Here is a 19,469-nt window from a genome sequence, read left to right on the forward strand (position 1 = left end):
TGGTGCCGACCAAACATCGGTAGTTAAACTAACCATGGCTTCTAAAGAATGAAAAGACTCGATTAACTCTTTTTTAGCACACTCCCACAACCTGATACAATGACGTCTTAAGGTAGTACGACTTACATGTGTGTATCTCGGTTGTAGAGTTTCGCGAATCAACGACGTCAACTCCGGGTCATCAAAGTGGTTAAACGGCAAACCTCGTTGAATAACGAACTTTGCCATTCTATCTTGAACTTGAGTCGTGTTGTAACGAAATAGTGTACCATCTTTACCCAAGTCAATTTGATCGGTCGTGCCAATCCCTTTCAACGCCTTGCAATATGGCTTCTCAATGTGCTTTCTCAAAGTAGAGTTGGAATCGTGCTTTAATATTGAACCACATAGTTTGCAACGAGCCTTTTGATAACCTTCGTCATCCACAATCAAATCCCAATTCTTCCATATGTCTTGGTTGCGGTTATGGTTGACTACCGTAACAACCCTTGGGTCCTCCGTAACAGGAACGGGGGCAACAAAAGCACTCTTCTTAGCCTTCTTGTTAGTTTTTTTGATGGGTGCCATAATAATATTTAGTTGGATGGTCGGGTAAAGGAACGAGTTTGCTAAAGGAGTAGTATTTTAGTTTGTTTTTGAGTTTGGTGGTAAAACAAGTGGCGGAAACAAGTTATATATAGGTTTGGGCATCAAAAACCGGTTCCAACGGCTATATTACCGTTGGAACCGGTTCCAACGGATCTATTGTCTCAAAAACCGGTTCCAACGGCTATATTACCGTTGGAACCGGTTCCAACGGCTAATTGGTGTCTAAAAACCGGTTCCAACGGCTATATTACCGTTGGAACCGGTTCCAACGGCTAGTTTGACTTTTGTTTGACCCTTCAAAAAAAACCCGTCGGAACCGGTTTTTCCAGGTACGAACCGAACCGGTTCCAATTAAGAACCGGGTTGGAACTGATACTGACATACAAATAGGAGAACCGGGTACGATTTTCAGGTACAAAAATACCCAAACCGGGTACTGTACCAACCGGGTTGGAACTGGAACCGGTTCGGTTCCACCAGTTAGGTTCCGGAACCGGTTTTTTTGTGCACGTCTACTTCAGACACATGTCTCCTCATCAAATCAATGCTCCTACCAGGTTATAATTTTAGGATACATAAGGACCAGCATTCGGCTTTGCGTATGGCTAAGCTTGTGGGCTACGTTTTGCATTGAACTCATCAGGGAAGCGGCCCCAACTCCCGACCAGTGTGACATGAAGAAGTATACACTTCTTGCACGTAGCACACCCTTAAACGTTAATGACAGTTCAAAAGACAAAATAAATGACTGCAAACAATATAAATATTTCATCACCGCATACAATATAAACATCTGCAAATCCAAAAGTTATAACACCATTAAAACACATCAAAAACACGTTTATTACATAATTTTTTTTTAAAAAAAAAGGAAAACAAAATCAAAGCCAACAAGATCACCATCTCTCGAAAACGCTTTAATTGTATAGTGATCCCACTTTCCAGCAAGCATATCTTAAACATCCAACGTTCTTCTGGGCCAAAATGCTCGGTTTCCCTCTTAACAAAATACGGTCTTGTTGACCACGGGTCAACCCAGCCCAAGAAAGCATCACTATCAACTACTGCAAGTCTGCAAATGCATTATCCACACCCCACAACCAGCTCTACTAAAAGGAAAAAGATTTAGCAGCAAGAAAGAAAATGGCACATTTTCAAGAAACCTTTTTGTGCCACTTAAACTTTTTATTTATTTATTTATTGTGGGGCAACATGCCATAAACGGATGCAGGCGTCTTCACCAGAGCTCACAACCGTGTTGTTATCAACAAAGGAGACAGCATAGACCCCACCCAAGTTTGCGCCCTTGATGGTTATACGGCTCGCTGCTGGCTTGCTTATTTCATAAATAATCACGCACGTGTCCAGCGACCCGGTTGCAACCATGGTGTTATCAGGTGACCATGCTAAGCTGTTTATACGAGCCGTGTGGTATAGCATGTTCTTAAGCTTTATCTGTTAATAAAATAATAATAATTAACATAATTTCAACTCATTTTCTATGTCTGCAAGAATAATATTTGATAGCATTACCTCTCGGGTGACCCGATCCCAAACAACAGCTTCTCTATTGGCATCAGCAGAGGCAAACATAGAAACATCGGGAGAATAATGTATGACTGTAATAGCACCTCGATGTTTTTCAAGGACAGCTTCTTCTTTAAGAGTAAGAGACTCGCTGTTGACTGAATATATGTGCAATTTACCATCTTGCCCTCCAACAATGGCTTCAGATCCATCAGGTGCAAGTGAGCATGCACTCACAGTAAACCCTAGGTCAACGGTTGACAAGACTTGCGTACCGTTAAGGAGGACTACACCTGTCTCGATTGAAATCAATGCAAGTTCATGCTTACGAATAGCCACACTCAAGTCCTTTGGTTGGCTTCCAATATCAATAATATTTGCTTCTCCACATTCGTCTCCAGTTAATGGAATCCTCCATATCTGAGTGTTACATAAGATAAGAATGGTTGTAATGGAATCCTCCATATTTTTAACCATTTTAGGGTACCCGACTACCCGTCAAATAGGTCAAACGGGTCAAAAGTCAACCAAAACGTATTTGCAATGCCTAATACCTTATAAGACATTCTTGTCTTCATATTTGATAGTGATTGTATATGAAACTTTAAAAAAAGTGTATTGGATCTAAGCAATTGTGCATGTTTGTTGAAATATTCATCCGAATTTATTTATTCCAAATATTACTTTAACATCATTTTGATTTTCATATTTTAATTAAAACACTTGGTGTAGATATATAGTTGTTTTATTTTGAAATGTGTGATGTAATGATGATGGTATTTTAGACCTTAACTTTGGATTTTCACATTTACTTTCAACTCGTGCTGGTTTACGTTAGTTTACGTACATGTATGTCCATTTGTGTTCGTGAACCATTCGTTTAGACTTTAGAATATTAACAAATGAACACAAGCATGTTCATTATCTTAATGAACGAGCAAGAAAATTCGTTTCTTTAAGTGTTCAAGTTCGCTCATTTGTTCGGTTAATAAACAAACAAGCACGAACAAGTCATGTTCGGTTCGTTTACTGGCCTACTCGGTTCGACCGGGCCCACCCAGACCATGAGATACTACTTTTGACCTGACCCCTTTGACCAAGAACTTTCTTACAATGATGGCATCATCACAGTTCAGACTCACATCAAACACGAAGATCATGAAACGAATTTCATTTTACCTTATTGTCGAATCCTGAAGAAATGATCTCCTGATCAACAGCAACAAGACATTTGATTTGGTTTTTATCCTTTCTTTCTAACTTACCACTATAACCAACACCTCGAAGCCACTTGAATATTAATCCATCATAACTGCTAGAAAGAATAGTCTCAGGGCTGGTTTTAAGCACCACTAGTGAAGTAATATTCTTCATGTGTCCACACAGAATCAATGGTTCTTTATCAAGATCATTTGCAGAATATAAATATATGGTCCCACCAAGAGAAACAGTAACTATATACTCATTTTGCCACAGACATCCAACTAACATATCCTCAACACCACCAGAACCAGGACAAGTTAATGTTTTTGCAATTGTCCCATTATAATCCTCTGATATATTCCATATTTTAGCAGTCTTGTCAGCTGATACAGTCAGCACCTACAAGGGTACACAAAAAGAGAAAAAAAAATCCTAACTTTGAGCTGAAAGAAAACATAAAGATTAAAAACCAGCTTATATTTTAACTACCTGCTTACTATCAGGACTCCAGCTAACAGCATATATACTACCTTTGTGGCCATCCTCCGATGACAGCTCGCCCTTCTTCTCTGCAGTTTTTCCATCATATAACAGCCCCTGTTTGTCAGAGCTGACAGTGATGAATTTGTTGCCATCTGGGGAGAACCTTACACAGTTGACAAAATTCGTGTGATCCCTGAGTGCAAGAACATTAATGAATAATAATCCAGTCTTACAAAATGCAACAAGATGCTACGTGGAGGCCATTTATGAATCAAACCTATGTGACTGTTTGAACTTAAATGGTGGTCCTTCATAGAAGTTGACCAAGAAGTCCTCTCCACACGAGACTATGCGAAACGGTCTTGTTGGCTTGAATGCACAACTTAGAACTCTCCTTGAATGCCCATCAAATTCTCCAACATTGCTTCCAGAATCCCACCTGTTATAATTTGCAAAAATGAGTTTACTCCAATGCAGTACAAAAAAATGTCAGATTGTTACGCTTATCGCTTGAAATTTGATGCATCTGCTAAAGATCATGGAACATATATGTAGTAAAATCTAATTGGTGGATTTAGAAATAAACATGACTTATACATCAAAACAAGAGCATACACTCTCTAGGTTTCCATAATTTGGGGCATGGACCAAATTTCAAAAATAAATAGCTGTTTACAGATTTTTACACTTACTACATTACATGATTACAAAACTTAAAAATAACAAAATCTGCAAAACATTAGATTGGAAAAATATCTAATTTAATTAAATTTGAACAGAATATCGTCAAAATATAAAAATAACGCATGTAATAAAACAAAAGGTCCTAAAACGTCATTTGGGCATTTCATCAAACAAGTTGTGATAAAGATCATGGATAATATATGTTGTGAAATGTAATTAGTGGATCTATCTCTAGCACTAATTATCAAGATTTGAAATAAAAAGACATATACATTAAAATAAGAAGAACCGTACATATAGAACAGACATACACTCTCTATGTTTCAATAATTTGGGGCATGGACCCAATTTCAAAACTGATTGGCTGTTTGCGGATTATTACACCTACTACATTACATGATTACAATACTTCAAATAAACAAAATCTGCAATTTTTTATATTGGGAAAATAAGTGGGTTAATTAAATATTGGCAAATTATAAAATCAATGCGTGCAAGTAATCAAAAAGTCATAAATTTTCATTGAGGCATTTCATCAAACACGTTGTGATCAAGAAAACAAACCCAAATGAAAACACTTTAGCTTAACAAAATCTACAATTATTTAAATTAGGAAAACACCTGGCTTAATTAAGTATTACCAGATTATAAAACCAACGTGTGTAATTAACCAAAAAACCATAAATTTTCATAGAGCCATAGAGGTATTTCATCAAACACGTTGTGATCAAGAAAACAAACCCACATGTAAACACTTTAGCTTAGCAACATCTACAAAATTTTAATTTAAAAAAAAATAACTAGCTTAATTAATATTGCCAAATTATAAAACCAACGCGTGTAATCAACCAAAAAATAAAACCTTCATAGAGGCATTTCATCAAACACATTGTGATCAAGAAACCAAACCCACAGAAAAACACTTCAGGTTAAATTTAAAAAACACCTAGCTTAATTAAATGTTACCAAATTATAAAAATTTACGTGAAATTAACCGAAAAACCATAAATTCTCATATAGGCATTTCATCAAACACATTGTGATCAAGAAACCAAACCCGCATAAAAACACTTCAGGTTAAATTTGGAAAACACCTAGCTTAATTAAATGTTATCAAACTATAAAAATTTACGTGTAATTAACCAAAAAACCATAAATTCTCATAGAGGCATTTCATCAAACACATTGTGATCAAGAAACCAAACCCACATAAAAGCTCTGACAAACGATTTCCCCTTGCCATCACCAGACGCCACGATCCTCATCCCATCAGCAGACCACTGCAAATCATCAATCCGACCCGAAAGAACCCGAAACTCATTCTTCAACACAAACCCATTGTGGGTCCCCCAGATCCTCATCATCCCGGACACGTCAGCCGAGGCGATCCACTCACCGTTGGGCGAAAACCTGGCGACGGTGGTCTGGTAAGCGTGTTCGGCGTACACCTGGACCTCCAGTGGCCGGTCCAGGTAACGGATGATGACGGATCGGCCGTTGCAGTAGAGGAAGGCGTTGGTTTTGGGGTCGCCGGAGATTAATATGCCGCGGCCGCGTTCGGTTGAGGGAGTGCAGGCGTATGATTCCACCAGATTCGCCATGGATGGGTGTGTGTGTTAAAGGATGTGAAATGAAGAATGAATGTTAATGTTAATGTTAATGTTAATGTTAAAGGATTGATTGATTATTATTATTGTTTTGCGAAAACAACGTGAGGTGTTGAAATGTGAGAGAGGTGGTTAATTATTTATTTCTTCTGTTTGGGGTACTTTTACTTTACAGATAATAATAATAATAATAATAATAATAATAATAATAATAATAATGAAAGATTAAAATGTAAATGATCCAAGGATAATAATTTTATTTTATTTTAATAGTTAACTTAGATTAGAGTTAGAACAAAATACCCGGGTCTGGACCCGAACCAATGTACCTGGCTCATAATTGGTTTTTACCCATACCCGACTCGTGGGTACGACTAGATCTTAGGTTTCTACCTGGGCATGTACCCGGAACCAGTTCCACCAATACCCGGTTGAAACGCGGCCCTGCCCTCCCGAAACACGAAAAATCCCCGGAAAACCCGGTCAAATGTCTGATTATACTTGGAACCGATTCCTACCCGACCCTGTGTTGACATTTATTGACCTTAGCCGGAATCGATTCTTACCCGACCTGATGACTTTTACTGACCATACCTGGAACTGGTTTCGAAAAATACCCGGTTTATGCACCTCTGGCTTAGATCACTGACGGGCCCATATCAAGTTAGCGTTTATATAAAATTTTGATGTGATTGTTGGTGTTATAACTTACACATCACCTAAGGTGTAGAAAGTCCAGAGTTAATTAATAGAAGAGATAATCGAATGGATAATTATTATATTTTTTTGTTTGGTTACCATATGAGAATTAAATAAATCATTGCTTTGTGTTGTTTGGTAGGCAGGAAAAGACAAGAAATTAAATAAAATTGATGATGGTGGCAAATGGTGGGTGGGGGTGGTGGTGATTGTGGCAAATGGTGGGTGGCGGTTGTGGTGATTGTGGCAAATGGTGGGGTGCGTGGTGGTGGTGGTGGTGGATGACGGCGGTAGTGGTGGGTGGTTCTGCTAGTGGTAATGGGGGTGAGTGCACAAAAGTAAGAGTGAAGCACCAAGAATGACCAAGAGTTAATATTGCATGTCTGGCATGCGGCTTCCATGTCAACGACGGATTGAACTATATTGGAAGTCGTCTAAAGGTAAAGGAAGTTTAACATTATGTAAGATGAATGATAGTAATATTAGACCATCTGCAACGGGGTTCGTCAATCTTTACAACGAAGTAAAGAAAATTTTGAAGGGGAAGATAGAGGTGGTAGACCTAGTGGTTTTCCAATGCCAAAGTTTGTGAGCAAGACGTTTCATTGGCCCTCAAGCGTGTTGCTTATGCTCTTCGACGGTCCTAGAGATTCCGCCAAGAACATCTAGCATGAACTCATGAAGAACTTTGACCAGTTTAGTTATAGATCAAAACCAAATCTACAGCTAATGGTTTGGTTCCTAACATTTTTATAACCAAATGTTTCGATTTCAAACGGTTTGGTAACTAAGAAAGGAATACAAATAAAGAAAATATATATTATTGTATATAATAAAACAATTTAAAAAACAGGTTCAGCTATAAAATATATGATAACTCATGTTATCATGTATATAAAGTTTCAAGATGAGTAATGATACAACATAATAATAATAATCCTATTTAAGCACTAGTCACCTTCCCGTATCAAAATTGGTAAAAGAAAACATGCATCTCAGACCATTTTACTGCTGCAACTACATATAACGTCCTAGACCTCAATGTCACTTCACCTGATATAATAATATCTTTTGTGCCAGCTGTGGCGGCCATTATCGTTACATTTTCCACACGAAATATACATACCTTTATAGAAACAAAAAGCAAAACAAAACAGAATAAACTCAAATGGCTACATTGTTGTAAATCTCATAAATGTATAAAACTTAGCCACTGGTCCAGCGCCGTTTCCGAGCGGGTCGCTCGGGTTTCACATCAGCTTCAGGCCGGGCTTCGGGCTGGGCAGAAGGCAACGGCTCGTTTTCCATCTTTTTAATAGCTAAAGCTTCCTTCTCACTCGGCATAGGAAGTTTAAACCGCTCGCTTCGTTTCTTTAACTTCTCGACAGTGTCCATATGTTTATCTTCTGATGGTTTTGCATCATCGTCTTTCTCTTCTGCCACAGGCTTTAACTTCTCCCGGTTTTCTTGAGGTTTAATGGATTCTTCCGGAAGCTTTGTGGGAGGATCAGTTTCTTTTATATCGAGACCAAAATCCATCTCTTTGTGGCCCGTCCATCTTTCGAGTTTTGAACGCCCTTTTTTGGATTGCTCGTCATCAGATGAAGCTGTTTCTTTTTCTTTCGGTTTTTTGGAAGATTTTCGGGTTATAAGATTTTGATCGATGGCTCGTTGTTCATTATTACCTCTCGAGCTCACCTAATTTAATCAAAAAGTGAAAAACAATACAAAAATTATACGACTTTGAACATTTATCTACTATGTTCATGAAAATCAAATAATACTAATTTGCTAATTTACGCACCCGGTCACTTTTTTGAGTGTTGTGATCTTCTCGATTCCTTCGAGAAGTGGACATGGAATTATGATTAACCGCGTCAATTTCTTTACCCTTTTTTAGGGTTTCTTTATGCTTCTTTTCTTGCATACCATGCATATCTTTATATCCCCTTTCATGCCTTGAAGATATTCTTTCTTCATTATTAATCTTATATTCATGTGCATACGCATCATCACGTCCTCGATGCCTAGAAACGGACTCATTTTCAAACTTTTCCCGTCTACCCAGATCCCAACTCGTTTCCTTAAACTGGTATTCTTTGTTTGAACTTCTAGAGTCTTCTTTCATCCTATTATGGCCCAACCAAGACTTGTCTTTTTCTCTTTCTCTATGCCTTTCAACTTTCTCTCTCTGCAAATTATCATCGCGTTCACGTTTTCGCCTACTGCTACTTTCTCTATGGGAGTGCAACGAGTCTTCACGTTTACTCTGCATACCCTCGGGAATGATATGATGGCGGGGTTGCGTTTTTAAACCCTCGTCTCTCTTTAAAACAGGTAGCATATCTCTATCATAATCACCCTTCCAACCGCCGTTTTCCAACTGTTTTCTTGATCGGTGTTCGTTTTTATCGCTTCTTTCATTTTCTCTAACCTTATGGCTTCTTTTTCTCATGTCATCAATCCATACTCCTTCGGATTCTCTCACTTTCTTTCTATCATAATTCTCAGACTTCGGGTGTGACCGATACACTTGATTTGATTCCCACTTCATTGCCATTTGGTGCCTTTCTCTCTCTTGTCTTTCATCACGACCCCTCGGTTCCTTCATGGGTTTCCGGAAGCTTCCACTATGAATCGAATCCTCTCGGTCTTCGCCTCTTTCAACAGAAGAATGTTCTGCTTGAGTGAAAACTTTTTGTTTTTTCATTTTATGTCTTGCTTTTTCATCTTTGAGAGTATCTTTGTCATTTGCGTTTTCGGCAGTAGGCGCATCTTTAGTAGCATCGTTTTGGTCAAAGCTTCGGTCATCAGCACTGCCATGTGTAACTGGAGATGAAGAATGACTCTGCTTACGGTCAACACTTTCGGTTGACTCTTCGTTTTGATTTTCAGCCAAACGAGGTGATCTGCTGGCTGCTGTTCTCTTCATTGGCCTACAATAATATAACAAACAATTACACTTGTTAAAATCAATTATAATAAAATAAATTATTATAAACTATCCAGATTTTAAATCCTACCTGTCAATGTGATTATGTGGGGCCCGATCGCCTGTAACTGCCGGTTCATGAACGGAACCAACAAACTGTCCTCTCCTACCAGAAGCTTCTCTTTTTCTATCATTGTTATAAGCTTGAGGTTTATCAAGACGATCGGCTTCAGATCCAACTTCATCTTCAATTTCAAGATTTTCTTTTTGATTTTCTTTAATATCTTCAGGATGCTCTACAACATCAACTTCTTGTGTAGACTCACGTTCTGGAGACGGAGATGGAGATCTCTGCAAGACAATCTGTTTTTACAAGAAAAAACAAATCAGTTAATGAGAAAAGCGAACACTGAAACTGGAAATAAGATTTGACCAATCACCTCAATAATAGCATCGGAATCACGCATTCGCGGTGGTCTTGTATCAATCGATGGAAGTCGTTCGCCAAATCCAGTTTCCACCTGTATTGCTTTTCCAGTTGGCTGTATTTTCCATAACATCATGTAATTAGACTTCAACAGCATACTAAAAGTATACATTTTTGGCAAAAAACAGTCCATACCAATTGCATACGAGAATGTACAGATCCAGATCCCTTAGTTAAGTCAATTTGCACATCAGATTTTACAAAGTTGCGGTTTTCAGATGGGATATCATGACCTGCAGCTGCAGCTAGCTCTGGTGGGAGATCAGGATCATACTCCTAAAACATTAAATAAATAACATATTGTTTATCTATCATCAATATTGTGAGTGTCAGCTGCGCATATAAAAGCAGCGCATACCTGTTCAGTCCTCCCACTTTCATAAACACGAATCTTACTTTGCATTGTAGCCTCTAGGCGATGTTGTTCCTACAAACAAAAAATGAAGGCAACATTTTGTATTTATAAGTTATATAGCACATCCTTTACCATGTTAAGATTAGGGCTATAATAAAGCCAAGCCGAGCCAAGTCAGGGCAAGCTCGAGCTCAAATTTAAACGAGCTTTATCGAGCTAAAAATCAAGCTCGAGCTCGGCTCATTTAAAGCTCGAGCTCGTCAGATTTTTTTATATATATTTTCTATTTCTCACTATTTTTTTTTTCATTTTACAAATATTGATACATAAACAACAAAAATTATAATTTTTAACATCAATTTATATAAAATTTATGAACTATAGAATTTAGTATCAATTTCGAGCGAGCTCGCGAACCATGAACTTTGTGAACAAGCCTAGTTAAGATCAACAAATGTGCATCAAACTTAGCATCACTCACCAGCTGTTTGCAATAATCCTTCCATGTTTCCTCATTCATACCAAAGTTGAAAAAATCAGATACATCAATGCCTTGTAGTCTCCACGGTTTCTCCTCAAAACCATCAATATCCACCTCAAATATAGTCCTGAGACGGTAACAGGAGGTCACACTTGGCAAACAATCAAATAACCACTTATAGATAATCATCAGCAATATTAATAGATGCTAGTAGTATACGGTCATTACTTATGTGAAGGAAGTGTAAAATCGAGTCCACGCCCTGCGCCATTGTTGTTCCAACCCAGTACATAACTTTTCTGCATATTGGGTGGAACGTTTTTCATGCCAGCTGGATGCCATTCGCCTCTGCCTCGACCCGCAAAAGATAACATACTTCCTGGTGGACGAACTTGACCCGGGGCCCCACCAGGTGCGACAGGACCCGCTCCAGGCATAGGTGCAGCACCAGGTCTCACGTACTACACAGTTTCCCAAATAATAAAAAGATTAAACTATATCACTAGATAACCTCATTACTTATAATCTAAAACATGAGCCGCACCCGCACGGATGCACGGTCTTGATGGAACGTTGTTAAAACGCATAACAAACAACAAAATTTCCATAAAAAATATTTTTTTTCATTTATCAATAAAAGAAGCCAGTACAATAATATAACCACATTTAATGGTTGCCCTGATTTAATCCTTGAAGCGATAAGTAAAAAACTAAAAAGCAACTACATTTACCATCTTTTCACACTATATACCAATCTAAGATACATCAATTTACACGTCAAGATCAGTAGACGATCACGATACACGTATTACATTATCACTGACCTTGAACTGAGAATGAAACGGATGATACCCAAGACCACCGTATCCCGTCTTCTGCGCAACCGCACCTCCACCGTCACCTTTCCCAACATCACCACCCAATAAATCCTTCCTCTCTCCGCCTTCCACACCCTGGCCGCCATCCTCCCCCCAATCTTGCATCTCGTTCATCGGTAAATGATGGTTCGGATCATCACCCGTAACAATCAACAAATTATCACCGTCATCGTCATCCTCTCCACCTAACCCTCCTCCACCGTCCATTCCCATCATCCCGGGCCCTGTATCATCATTCAACACAATTTGCAAATCATCCTCACTGTCACTATCATCCCACTCATCACCTCCTTCTGGTCCTCCACCCGCTCCTTCACCTTCCGTAACCCGACCTCCGGACGCCGATAACCCCGGAATCAAAAACCCATCTTCCTCCTCTCCAGCTTCCTCAATCCCAAAATTCTCCTCCATCAATTCATCCTTAATCTTATTATTATTATTACTATCATTAACATCAGATTCCAAAACCCTAACCCTAGCTTCATCAACATTATTCAAATTCCCATCTGGGTTCACATCAGACCCACCTAATTTCGAAAACCCAGAACTCTTAGACCCGTACAGAATCTCCTCATCATCGCTGGGAATCCTATCGTTAAGATCAGCCGTACGGGCCGCCGGAACCACCGGCGGCGGCGGCGGCGACGGTTGAACCAACGGCGGCTGAAACGGCTGGAGGACATCGGTGTACAGATCTCCGAACTCATCGTCGTCTTCCATTAGATCTCAAAACAGCTACACGGAATCACGGATCGTTAGGGTTTGGGTTAATTGATCGTTGAAAAGATGAAATTGGGTGTTAATTCATGGGAATTGAAGGAAATGAATGGTTAATTGTGGAGAGAGAAGGTTAAAAGGATGTAATTGGTGATGCAGTGGAGTTAGGGTTAGGGTTTGAGTTTGGGTTTGCGTTTGATCTTTTATGTTGTTTGAAAGTGAATTGTTTTCAGGATTTTATGTTGGAGAAGGTGTTTATCTTTTAAACTAGGGTACATTGTTTTAATTTATTTATTTTTTTATATAAACATGTGATGTGTTTTTATAATGGTTTTTTTAGAAAAGATAGATGTTAGTTTTGTTACTTTGTATACTTTGGTTTTATATAAAAGAAGGTAACTACCAACTAATAACAAAGTAGTAAGTTACATGATAAAAACGTTTATGGTTGTTGTAACTTATGTATCAATAAATCAACTGATGTGATGAAGAGTAGTGAGCCTAAATTTTGTAAAACCGGACCGCAAACATTGTAGGTTAACATTTTGTGACTTGTGTTGTTTGGTTGATTGGGTTTTTTCTTGCGTGAAATGGTAACCTAGTTTAGTTTATCAGAGATTTGGTAGATTTTGGTAGTTGAACTTCAATCACAGTTTTTGTTAATTTATATAATAGTTATACATTTAACTTTTATTCAAAACCAACCACTCCCACGACTTTTTAAGGGTCGTTACTTTTTCACACATTAATATATTTTATTATAGTTTATTTGAGTATGGTATGGCTATAGTTTATTTAACTTTAAAAAATTAACTTATTACGTGGCTACCAGTTAAAAGCTCCAACTACCAGCTAGTTTTGCCAAACATACCCTAGACGGGTTAAATTGAGTAATAGCTAAAATTAAATATTTTTTTAAGGGTTATGAGCTCATGACTACTTCGACAAAGGTTTGGGCTTTAACATGGTGTCATACCCACCCGAGTATGTTAGTAACGTAAATAGTATATGAATATATTGTTATGCATCCGTCCTATTTTATTAAGTTCATATTTATTAAACTTTTATATATAACTATGAAATACTTTATTTTTACCTAGATCATCATCATTATCATCATCGTACTCAGTATATCCCACCAATAGCAATGCTATGGTAGGGTCTGAGGAGGGTAAGATGTAGACAGCCTTACCTCTATCCCATAGAGATAGAGAGGCTGTTATTTATTTATTTTTACCTAGATATTATTCATTATCTTTTCTTAGACTTCTTTTTCTAATTAACTTGAAGTAATTTGTTAACTATAAATTTTTAACTATTCATGACCTCGTCCGGTTTTTACCGATTCGATCAATGAATATTCACTTCGACGTTAAACTGTTTGTTTTTGAACAATGGTTTACAAACGGATTATAAAGTTTGGTCCATTTTATACTTTTAGTTTGAAAAGTTTGAAAAGATTCAAAGTCTGTCTTGTCAAAAAGGTTATTGGACTTTAAAGGCCCAAAGAAAAAACAAGCTTATGCATTGCATTTTAAGGCCTACAAAAGCTTATGCATTGCGATAAACCTGTAACATGGCCTTTGTTGGGTTTTGATCCAACAAGGAAAGAGCAACACTTTTTTTCACAACTTTGATCCACAAGAAGTTGAGTCATGGTCAGCTCGAGCTTCGCTCGAAATTTAAACATTCTGGCTCGGCTTGGCTCCAAATCTTCAACCGATCTACAAACTTAAGCTTGAACTCCATCGTTTGCAAAATGAGTTGGCTAGTGGCTTGAACAGCCGGGTTAACATTCAAATAAGATAAAATAGAACCACGCATTTCATCAGAAACTGGTTGTTCACGGATAAGATGTTCAAGGAGAATCAGTTGTGGTCGTTGGTGGTCAGAGAAGAGGAGGAAAAAATTGCGGTCATTGTTCACCGAGACGAACTGGATGTTGATTAGTGGGGCAGGTGGGTAGAAGATTTTGCTTTGAAGGTTTGTGCTTAGTTGGGTTTGTATTCAGCAAACACACATGCATATATCATTAACAAGAAATCAACTGAGAATAATCAAGCGGGCCAACGAGTAAGCTAATCTGTTGTTGAGCTCCACTCAGTTACATGTCGACCTGATTTTGAACAGGTTTTTTCCGAATGAAATTCGAGCCACAGGCTATCTGCACAATCTTGTTACGTTGTATAACGAAACAGTGATGGAGTCTATTAGCGGGTCAAAACGTCGAACAAGAAAGCAAGACATATATATCAACAAAAACTAGTTTACTAATCCAGTGAGTTTATTTGCAATATGATTATAAATACATAAAAGATCAAAATATCCAATTAAATATAAAACAACTATAAAGATGAAACAAGTGAACATGTCCAACGGGCTAAATATACAACTATACAAAAGCTATAAATATAAACCGGGTCATCGAGTACAACTAGTCTAAACTCTAAGCCGACTTAATTCATAGAACCACCACACAAAACTAGTCGCCCTTTACTTGGGTCGTCCACGGGTCGAGCTCAAACTGAACCAAAAAACCAAAAATCCGGTTTCCAGGTTTTTCTAAATGTTTGGTTTTCGGTTTTCATGATGGGTTCGATTCAGTTTGAAAATCAATAATCTAGAAAGCTTATGTTACTTTACTTCATATTCGCATGCATTCACCATCAATAGCAAATCTGCTCAATTTTCTGCACGCGTCTACAAAGTTTACAAACCAGAAAGTAAACAACTAAACTGTATAATATCCAAATCAAGAAAACCATCCCACTGGCAGTAGTATTCCAATTAGCTTCAGTCTACACTAAGTATACTTACTTTTTTGTATAAACCTATCTTTATCCAACTGGAACCAATACTCATGTAACCCTAACTTGAATAAATCATTCATCATAGCAATGATCATCATCATAGAAACTAAGGTGCTGTTTGTTTTTGAAGACAAAAACTGTCTGCAATCTGATTTCATCTTATTTCATGTCTGCAACTGAAGATATGGTCTGAAGATCTGCAATCTGAAAATATAATACTGTTTGTTTTATAAACTAGGTATCGTCTGCATAAGCTGAAAATTAGTTACCTATCATACATATCCAGTAGATAGAAGTCATTTAACGTCTGTAGACTAGTAAAATAGTTGGTGGAGGGCGGTGGACGGTGGTAGTGGCGGACGGTGGATGGTGGTGGTGATGGACGGTGATGGTGGTGGGTGGTGGACGGTGTTGGTGGCGGATGGTAGGTGGTGGTGGTGGGTGGTGGTGGCGGACGGTGGGTGGTGGTGGTGATGGACGGTGATGGTGTGGGTGGTCAACGGTGTTGGTGGCGGATGGTAGGTGGTGGTGGTGATGGACGGTGATGGTGTGGGTGGTCAACAGTGTTGGTGGCGGATGGTAGGTGGTGGTGGTGGGTGGTGGTGGATGGTGGTGGTGATGGATGGTGGTGGTGGTGACGGACGGTGGTGGTGGGTGGTGGTGGCGTATGGTGGGTGGTGGTGGCGTACGGTGGGTGGTGGTAGTGGACAATGGTTATGGCCGACGGGTGGATGGTGGTGGTGGTGGGTGGTGGTAGTGGACGGTGGGTGGTGGCGGTGATGGACGGTGGTGGTGGCGGATGGTGGGTGGTGGTGGTGGTGGACGGTGGTGGTGGGTGGTGGTGGCGGACGGTGGTTGGTGGTGGACGGTGGTGGTGGTGGCGGCACATGATGGTTGGTGGTGTTGCACATTGGGTGTTGATAGGATGTTAAGAAGTGTGAAGATGTGTGAAGAAGTTAAACAATAGCTTCTTTTTTAAGACCATAAAAGCAGTTTGCAGATCTTATTTTAAAAAACAAACAATATTCAGAAGCTTATGTCTGCGCGCCCCGCAGACATAAGCCTCCGGCAGATGTTTTAAGCAAAAACAAACACAACCTTAAATGTGATGCATATCTTTAATCACCTTATATATGCAAATCCAGGATCAAAATCCATCATAATAAAAATTCAAACATAACCTAATTATTAAATCATACTATCAATTAGGGGATTTGAAGGTAGAAGCCTGTGGAAGCGACATCGGACCTCTTCTTGATTCATTATCATCTAAAAGCCTCTGAACCCTCTTCTTCGCACAATATTGCCTATCAAAATGCTTCACCTGAAACATCATCAATTAAACTCCATCAATCATCAACAGTAACAGTAACACAATCATCAAACCAGGGGTATTCTCGCGAGCTACTCAAGATCAAATGTATAAAGAGCTCGAAACAAACTGAGCCTTATCGAGCCCGAGCCCGAGCTTTGTATGGGAAGATCGTTTAGGCTCGTCACGCCTTCACGAGCCTTTTGTATTTTTAAGTGTACTTCTTTTGGAATTCTATGCATTAATTTCACAATGCATATCCGAGCACGAGCCAAGCTTAGGCTCGTTTAAGATTTCTCTCAAAAGATATACAATTAATTAAAGGTCTATACAAATGATTTAATAAGCAAACGAGCTACTCGAGATCATATCGATAAAAAGCACGAAACAAGCCGAGCTTTTTCGACCTCGAGCCGAGCCCAAGCCCGTTTAGTTATCGAGCCCGAGCTCAAGCCTTGCATGGAAAGTCGATCCTTAACAAGCTTAGCGTATTTTAATGTTTTAATCTTTTGGACTTCTATGTATTAATTTCGCATTGCACGGCCAAACTTTGACTTGTTTAACGTACTTTACTCGAGCCGAGCTTAAGCTCGTTAAGGGTTTTTCTCAAAAAATATATAAATTAATTAATAAATAATAAATGACCTGGCTCGATAAAACAACTCACTAGCCAAATCGATCTCGGGCTTGGCTCGTTAATGTATATAAATTAATTAATAAATAAATAACAAACTAGCCAAACTCGAGCCTGATAAAGCGACTCACGAGCTTTAAAAAAAGAGCTCTAAAATCTAAACCAGCCGAGCTCGAGCTCTTGTAAGTCAAATCAAATCAAGCCAAGCTCGCACTCGGCTCGGCTCGTTTCTATCGAATGAATACTGAAAGCTAGGGTTTGGTTATGGTTAAATTACCCAAGTGCGGCGGCAAGAGTTGTAGTAAACCTCTCGAGTCTTCTTGCATTGAACAGGATACAGCAAACCTACAGCAGCAATCTCAGTTGGCTTATTGTTGGATTCTTTCTCTAGACACGCGTAGAACGCATCACGAGCCTATTATTATTATTATTAATTAAATTTAGAATATTATATTAAACACAGAGTCACAATCGTAATTAAATGCTGTGTGATGAATGATTAATTAATTAATTACCTTGTAGCAAGCTTGTCTAGCGTCGGAGAGAACGTCTCTGTGGACTTTGTCAGATTCGACCGCCATGGCTGATGGTTTGATGTTCTGGTTATTGAATTAATTAGGTGATCAATGAATGCTGAAGGTTCACGAAATAGATTACTTGGGTAACAAATAATGTTAACGGGTTGGATTATTATTATTATTATTGTTAAGACACTAGTGTTTTAGCTGGTGTTAGTGGGTAAATCTCAAGCGTTGAGTTTGTAAGTTTACGTTGATTTGGTAGGTTTTGGTTATGTTCGTTATTGTATCGGAGGTAAAGCTAAAATATTCGTTATTTATTTGGTCACTAAATCTGGGATGGTTGGCAACGTGTGGGTATTGAGGGGTAACTAACTCAACAAGAATTCGGTCGGTTTTGGTTACGCTTGTTACGGTACGTGAGCTAACAAAACGGGGAAAATATATAAAAATAGAGGCGATCAATGGGTTTGCGTTCGTTGGTAAAAGCCGAGCGTTATCGGTTCCAGGCGTTGAAGTTGTGAGTCCATGTGAATTCGGTCGGTTTCTGTCACGCTCGTTACCGTATTGGAATTAAAACAAACAAAAAAACAAAATTGACGTTTGGTTGGCTTCCGATATGTTCGTTTGCAATACCGTAACTAAATTTAAACAAAAAAAACCCAAATGTCAAGGACTAATACGGTGCCGTCAGGTGACTCAATCGGGACTTGCGGCACCACATCCTCAATTGTTATACTACTAATAATAATCAAAGGGTTATAAGGGGGAACGGTGGTGTCATTTAGGGTTGATTCGGGTAGTCTCGGGATTTGGATGACACGTTGGATAATATTTAAGCTTTTCTAGTTAGTTTCTTTATAAATGACAATTTTAACTTTTTTACTAAAAAGCTAAACAGAAGAAAAATATATAATAAATTAAAATCGTAAACCAAATAACAATAAAAAAAATATATACAAATACAGAAAGGTGTGACCTACCAAAACCAAACCCTTTTCATCTCTTCATTGACATTTCCCTCCATGGCTCGACCACCATCTTTGGCGACAACCACATCATCTTCCCCACACCACCGCAATCTTATAGTTTGCTCAAATATGTCCGAAATTGCAATATTTCTACAACATCCAAACCATACAACAAATTTCAACATAATTCAAACCCTCTTTTTACATTAACAAAGTTCAACTTAATTCATCTTCTACTTACCAACTGTTTTGACACGTTAGTGCATTTATTTGTGTATCAAGTTGTAAGTATTTTAAGCACTTTGAGCACATCCTAAAAGATTAACACAACAAATTAAAACTAACAATTCATGCTTAGTTCAAGTTTGTTCAAACACCCCACCTTAACTGTTTTAAAAAAGCTGAACTTTTAATTGTGTTAGTTGTCGTAATCAACTGTTTTGACCTATATACAATACGAGTCAGCTCAATGTACTATGATTTTTCCACAAATAGGCCAAGCATTAAATTTATTCCAATCAAATTTATAATGCTTTATTATTATTTCAGCCCAAGACCCATTCATAAATCAATTTCTCTTTTA

General features: G+C 38.4%; 3 protein-coding genes across 3 annotated transcripts; all 3 read right to left on the reverse strand.

Moving 5' to 3' along the window:
- Positions 1-1,430: 1,430 nt before the first annotated feature.
- On the reverse strand, positions 1,431-6,128 carry LOC143598555 (actin-interacting protein 1-2-like). Its single transcript, XM_077076747.1, has 6 exons — positions 5,695-6,128; positions 4,079-4,240; positions 3,808-3,994; positions 3,295-3,717; positions 2,122-2,535; positions 1,431-2,043 (listed from the first exon to the last, which is right to left on the reverse strand). Exons 1-6 carry the CDS (start codon positions 6,084-6,086, stop codon positions 1,786-1,788), a joined length of 1,836 nt encoding a protein of 611 aa, XP_076932862.1. The 5' UTR covers positions 6,087-6,128; the 3' UTR covers positions 1,431-1,785.
- A 1,864-nt stretch (positions 6,129-7,992) lies between these two features.
- On the reverse strand, positions 7,993-12,912 carry LOC143598556 (FIP1[V]-like protein). The gene is made up of 9 exons (XM_077076748.1): positions 11,871-12,912; positions 11,275-11,507; positions 11,047-11,173; positions 10,569-10,637; positions 10,346-10,486; positions 10,164-10,265; positions 9,815-10,086; positions 8,596-9,727; positions 7,993-8,489 (listed from the first exon to the last, which is right to left on the reverse strand). Exons 1-9 carry the CDS (start codon positions 12,642-12,644, stop codon positions 7,998-8,000), a joined length of 3,342 nt encoding a protein of 1,113 aa, XP_076932863.1. The 5' UTR covers positions 12,645-12,912; the 3' UTR covers positions 7,993-7,997.
- Positions 12,913-16,576: 3,664 nt separating this feature from the next.
- On the reverse strand, positions 16,577-17,979 carry LOC143598551 (uncharacterized). Its single transcript, XM_077076744.1, has 3 exons — positions 17,913-17,979; positions 17,675-17,812; positions 16,577-16,775 (listed from the first exon to the last, which is right to left on the reverse strand). Exons 1-3 carry the CDS (start codon positions 17,976-17,978, stop codon positions 16,653-16,655), a joined length of 327 nt encoding a protein of 108 aa, XP_076932859.1. The 5' UTR covers position 17,979; the 3' UTR covers positions 16,577-16,652.
- Positions 17,980-19,469: the final 1,490 nt, after the last annotated feature.

Source organism: Bidens hawaiensis, unplaced genomic scaffold (assembly GCF_021521415.1).
Source record: "Bidens hawaiensis isolate Kalapana, Puna unplaced genomic scaffold, B.hawaiensis_p1.1 tig00050490_1, whole genome shotgun sequence".
Lineage (NCBI taxonomy): Eukaryota > Viridiplantae > Streptophyta > Magnoliopsida > Asterales > Asteraceae > Bidens > Bidens hawaiensis.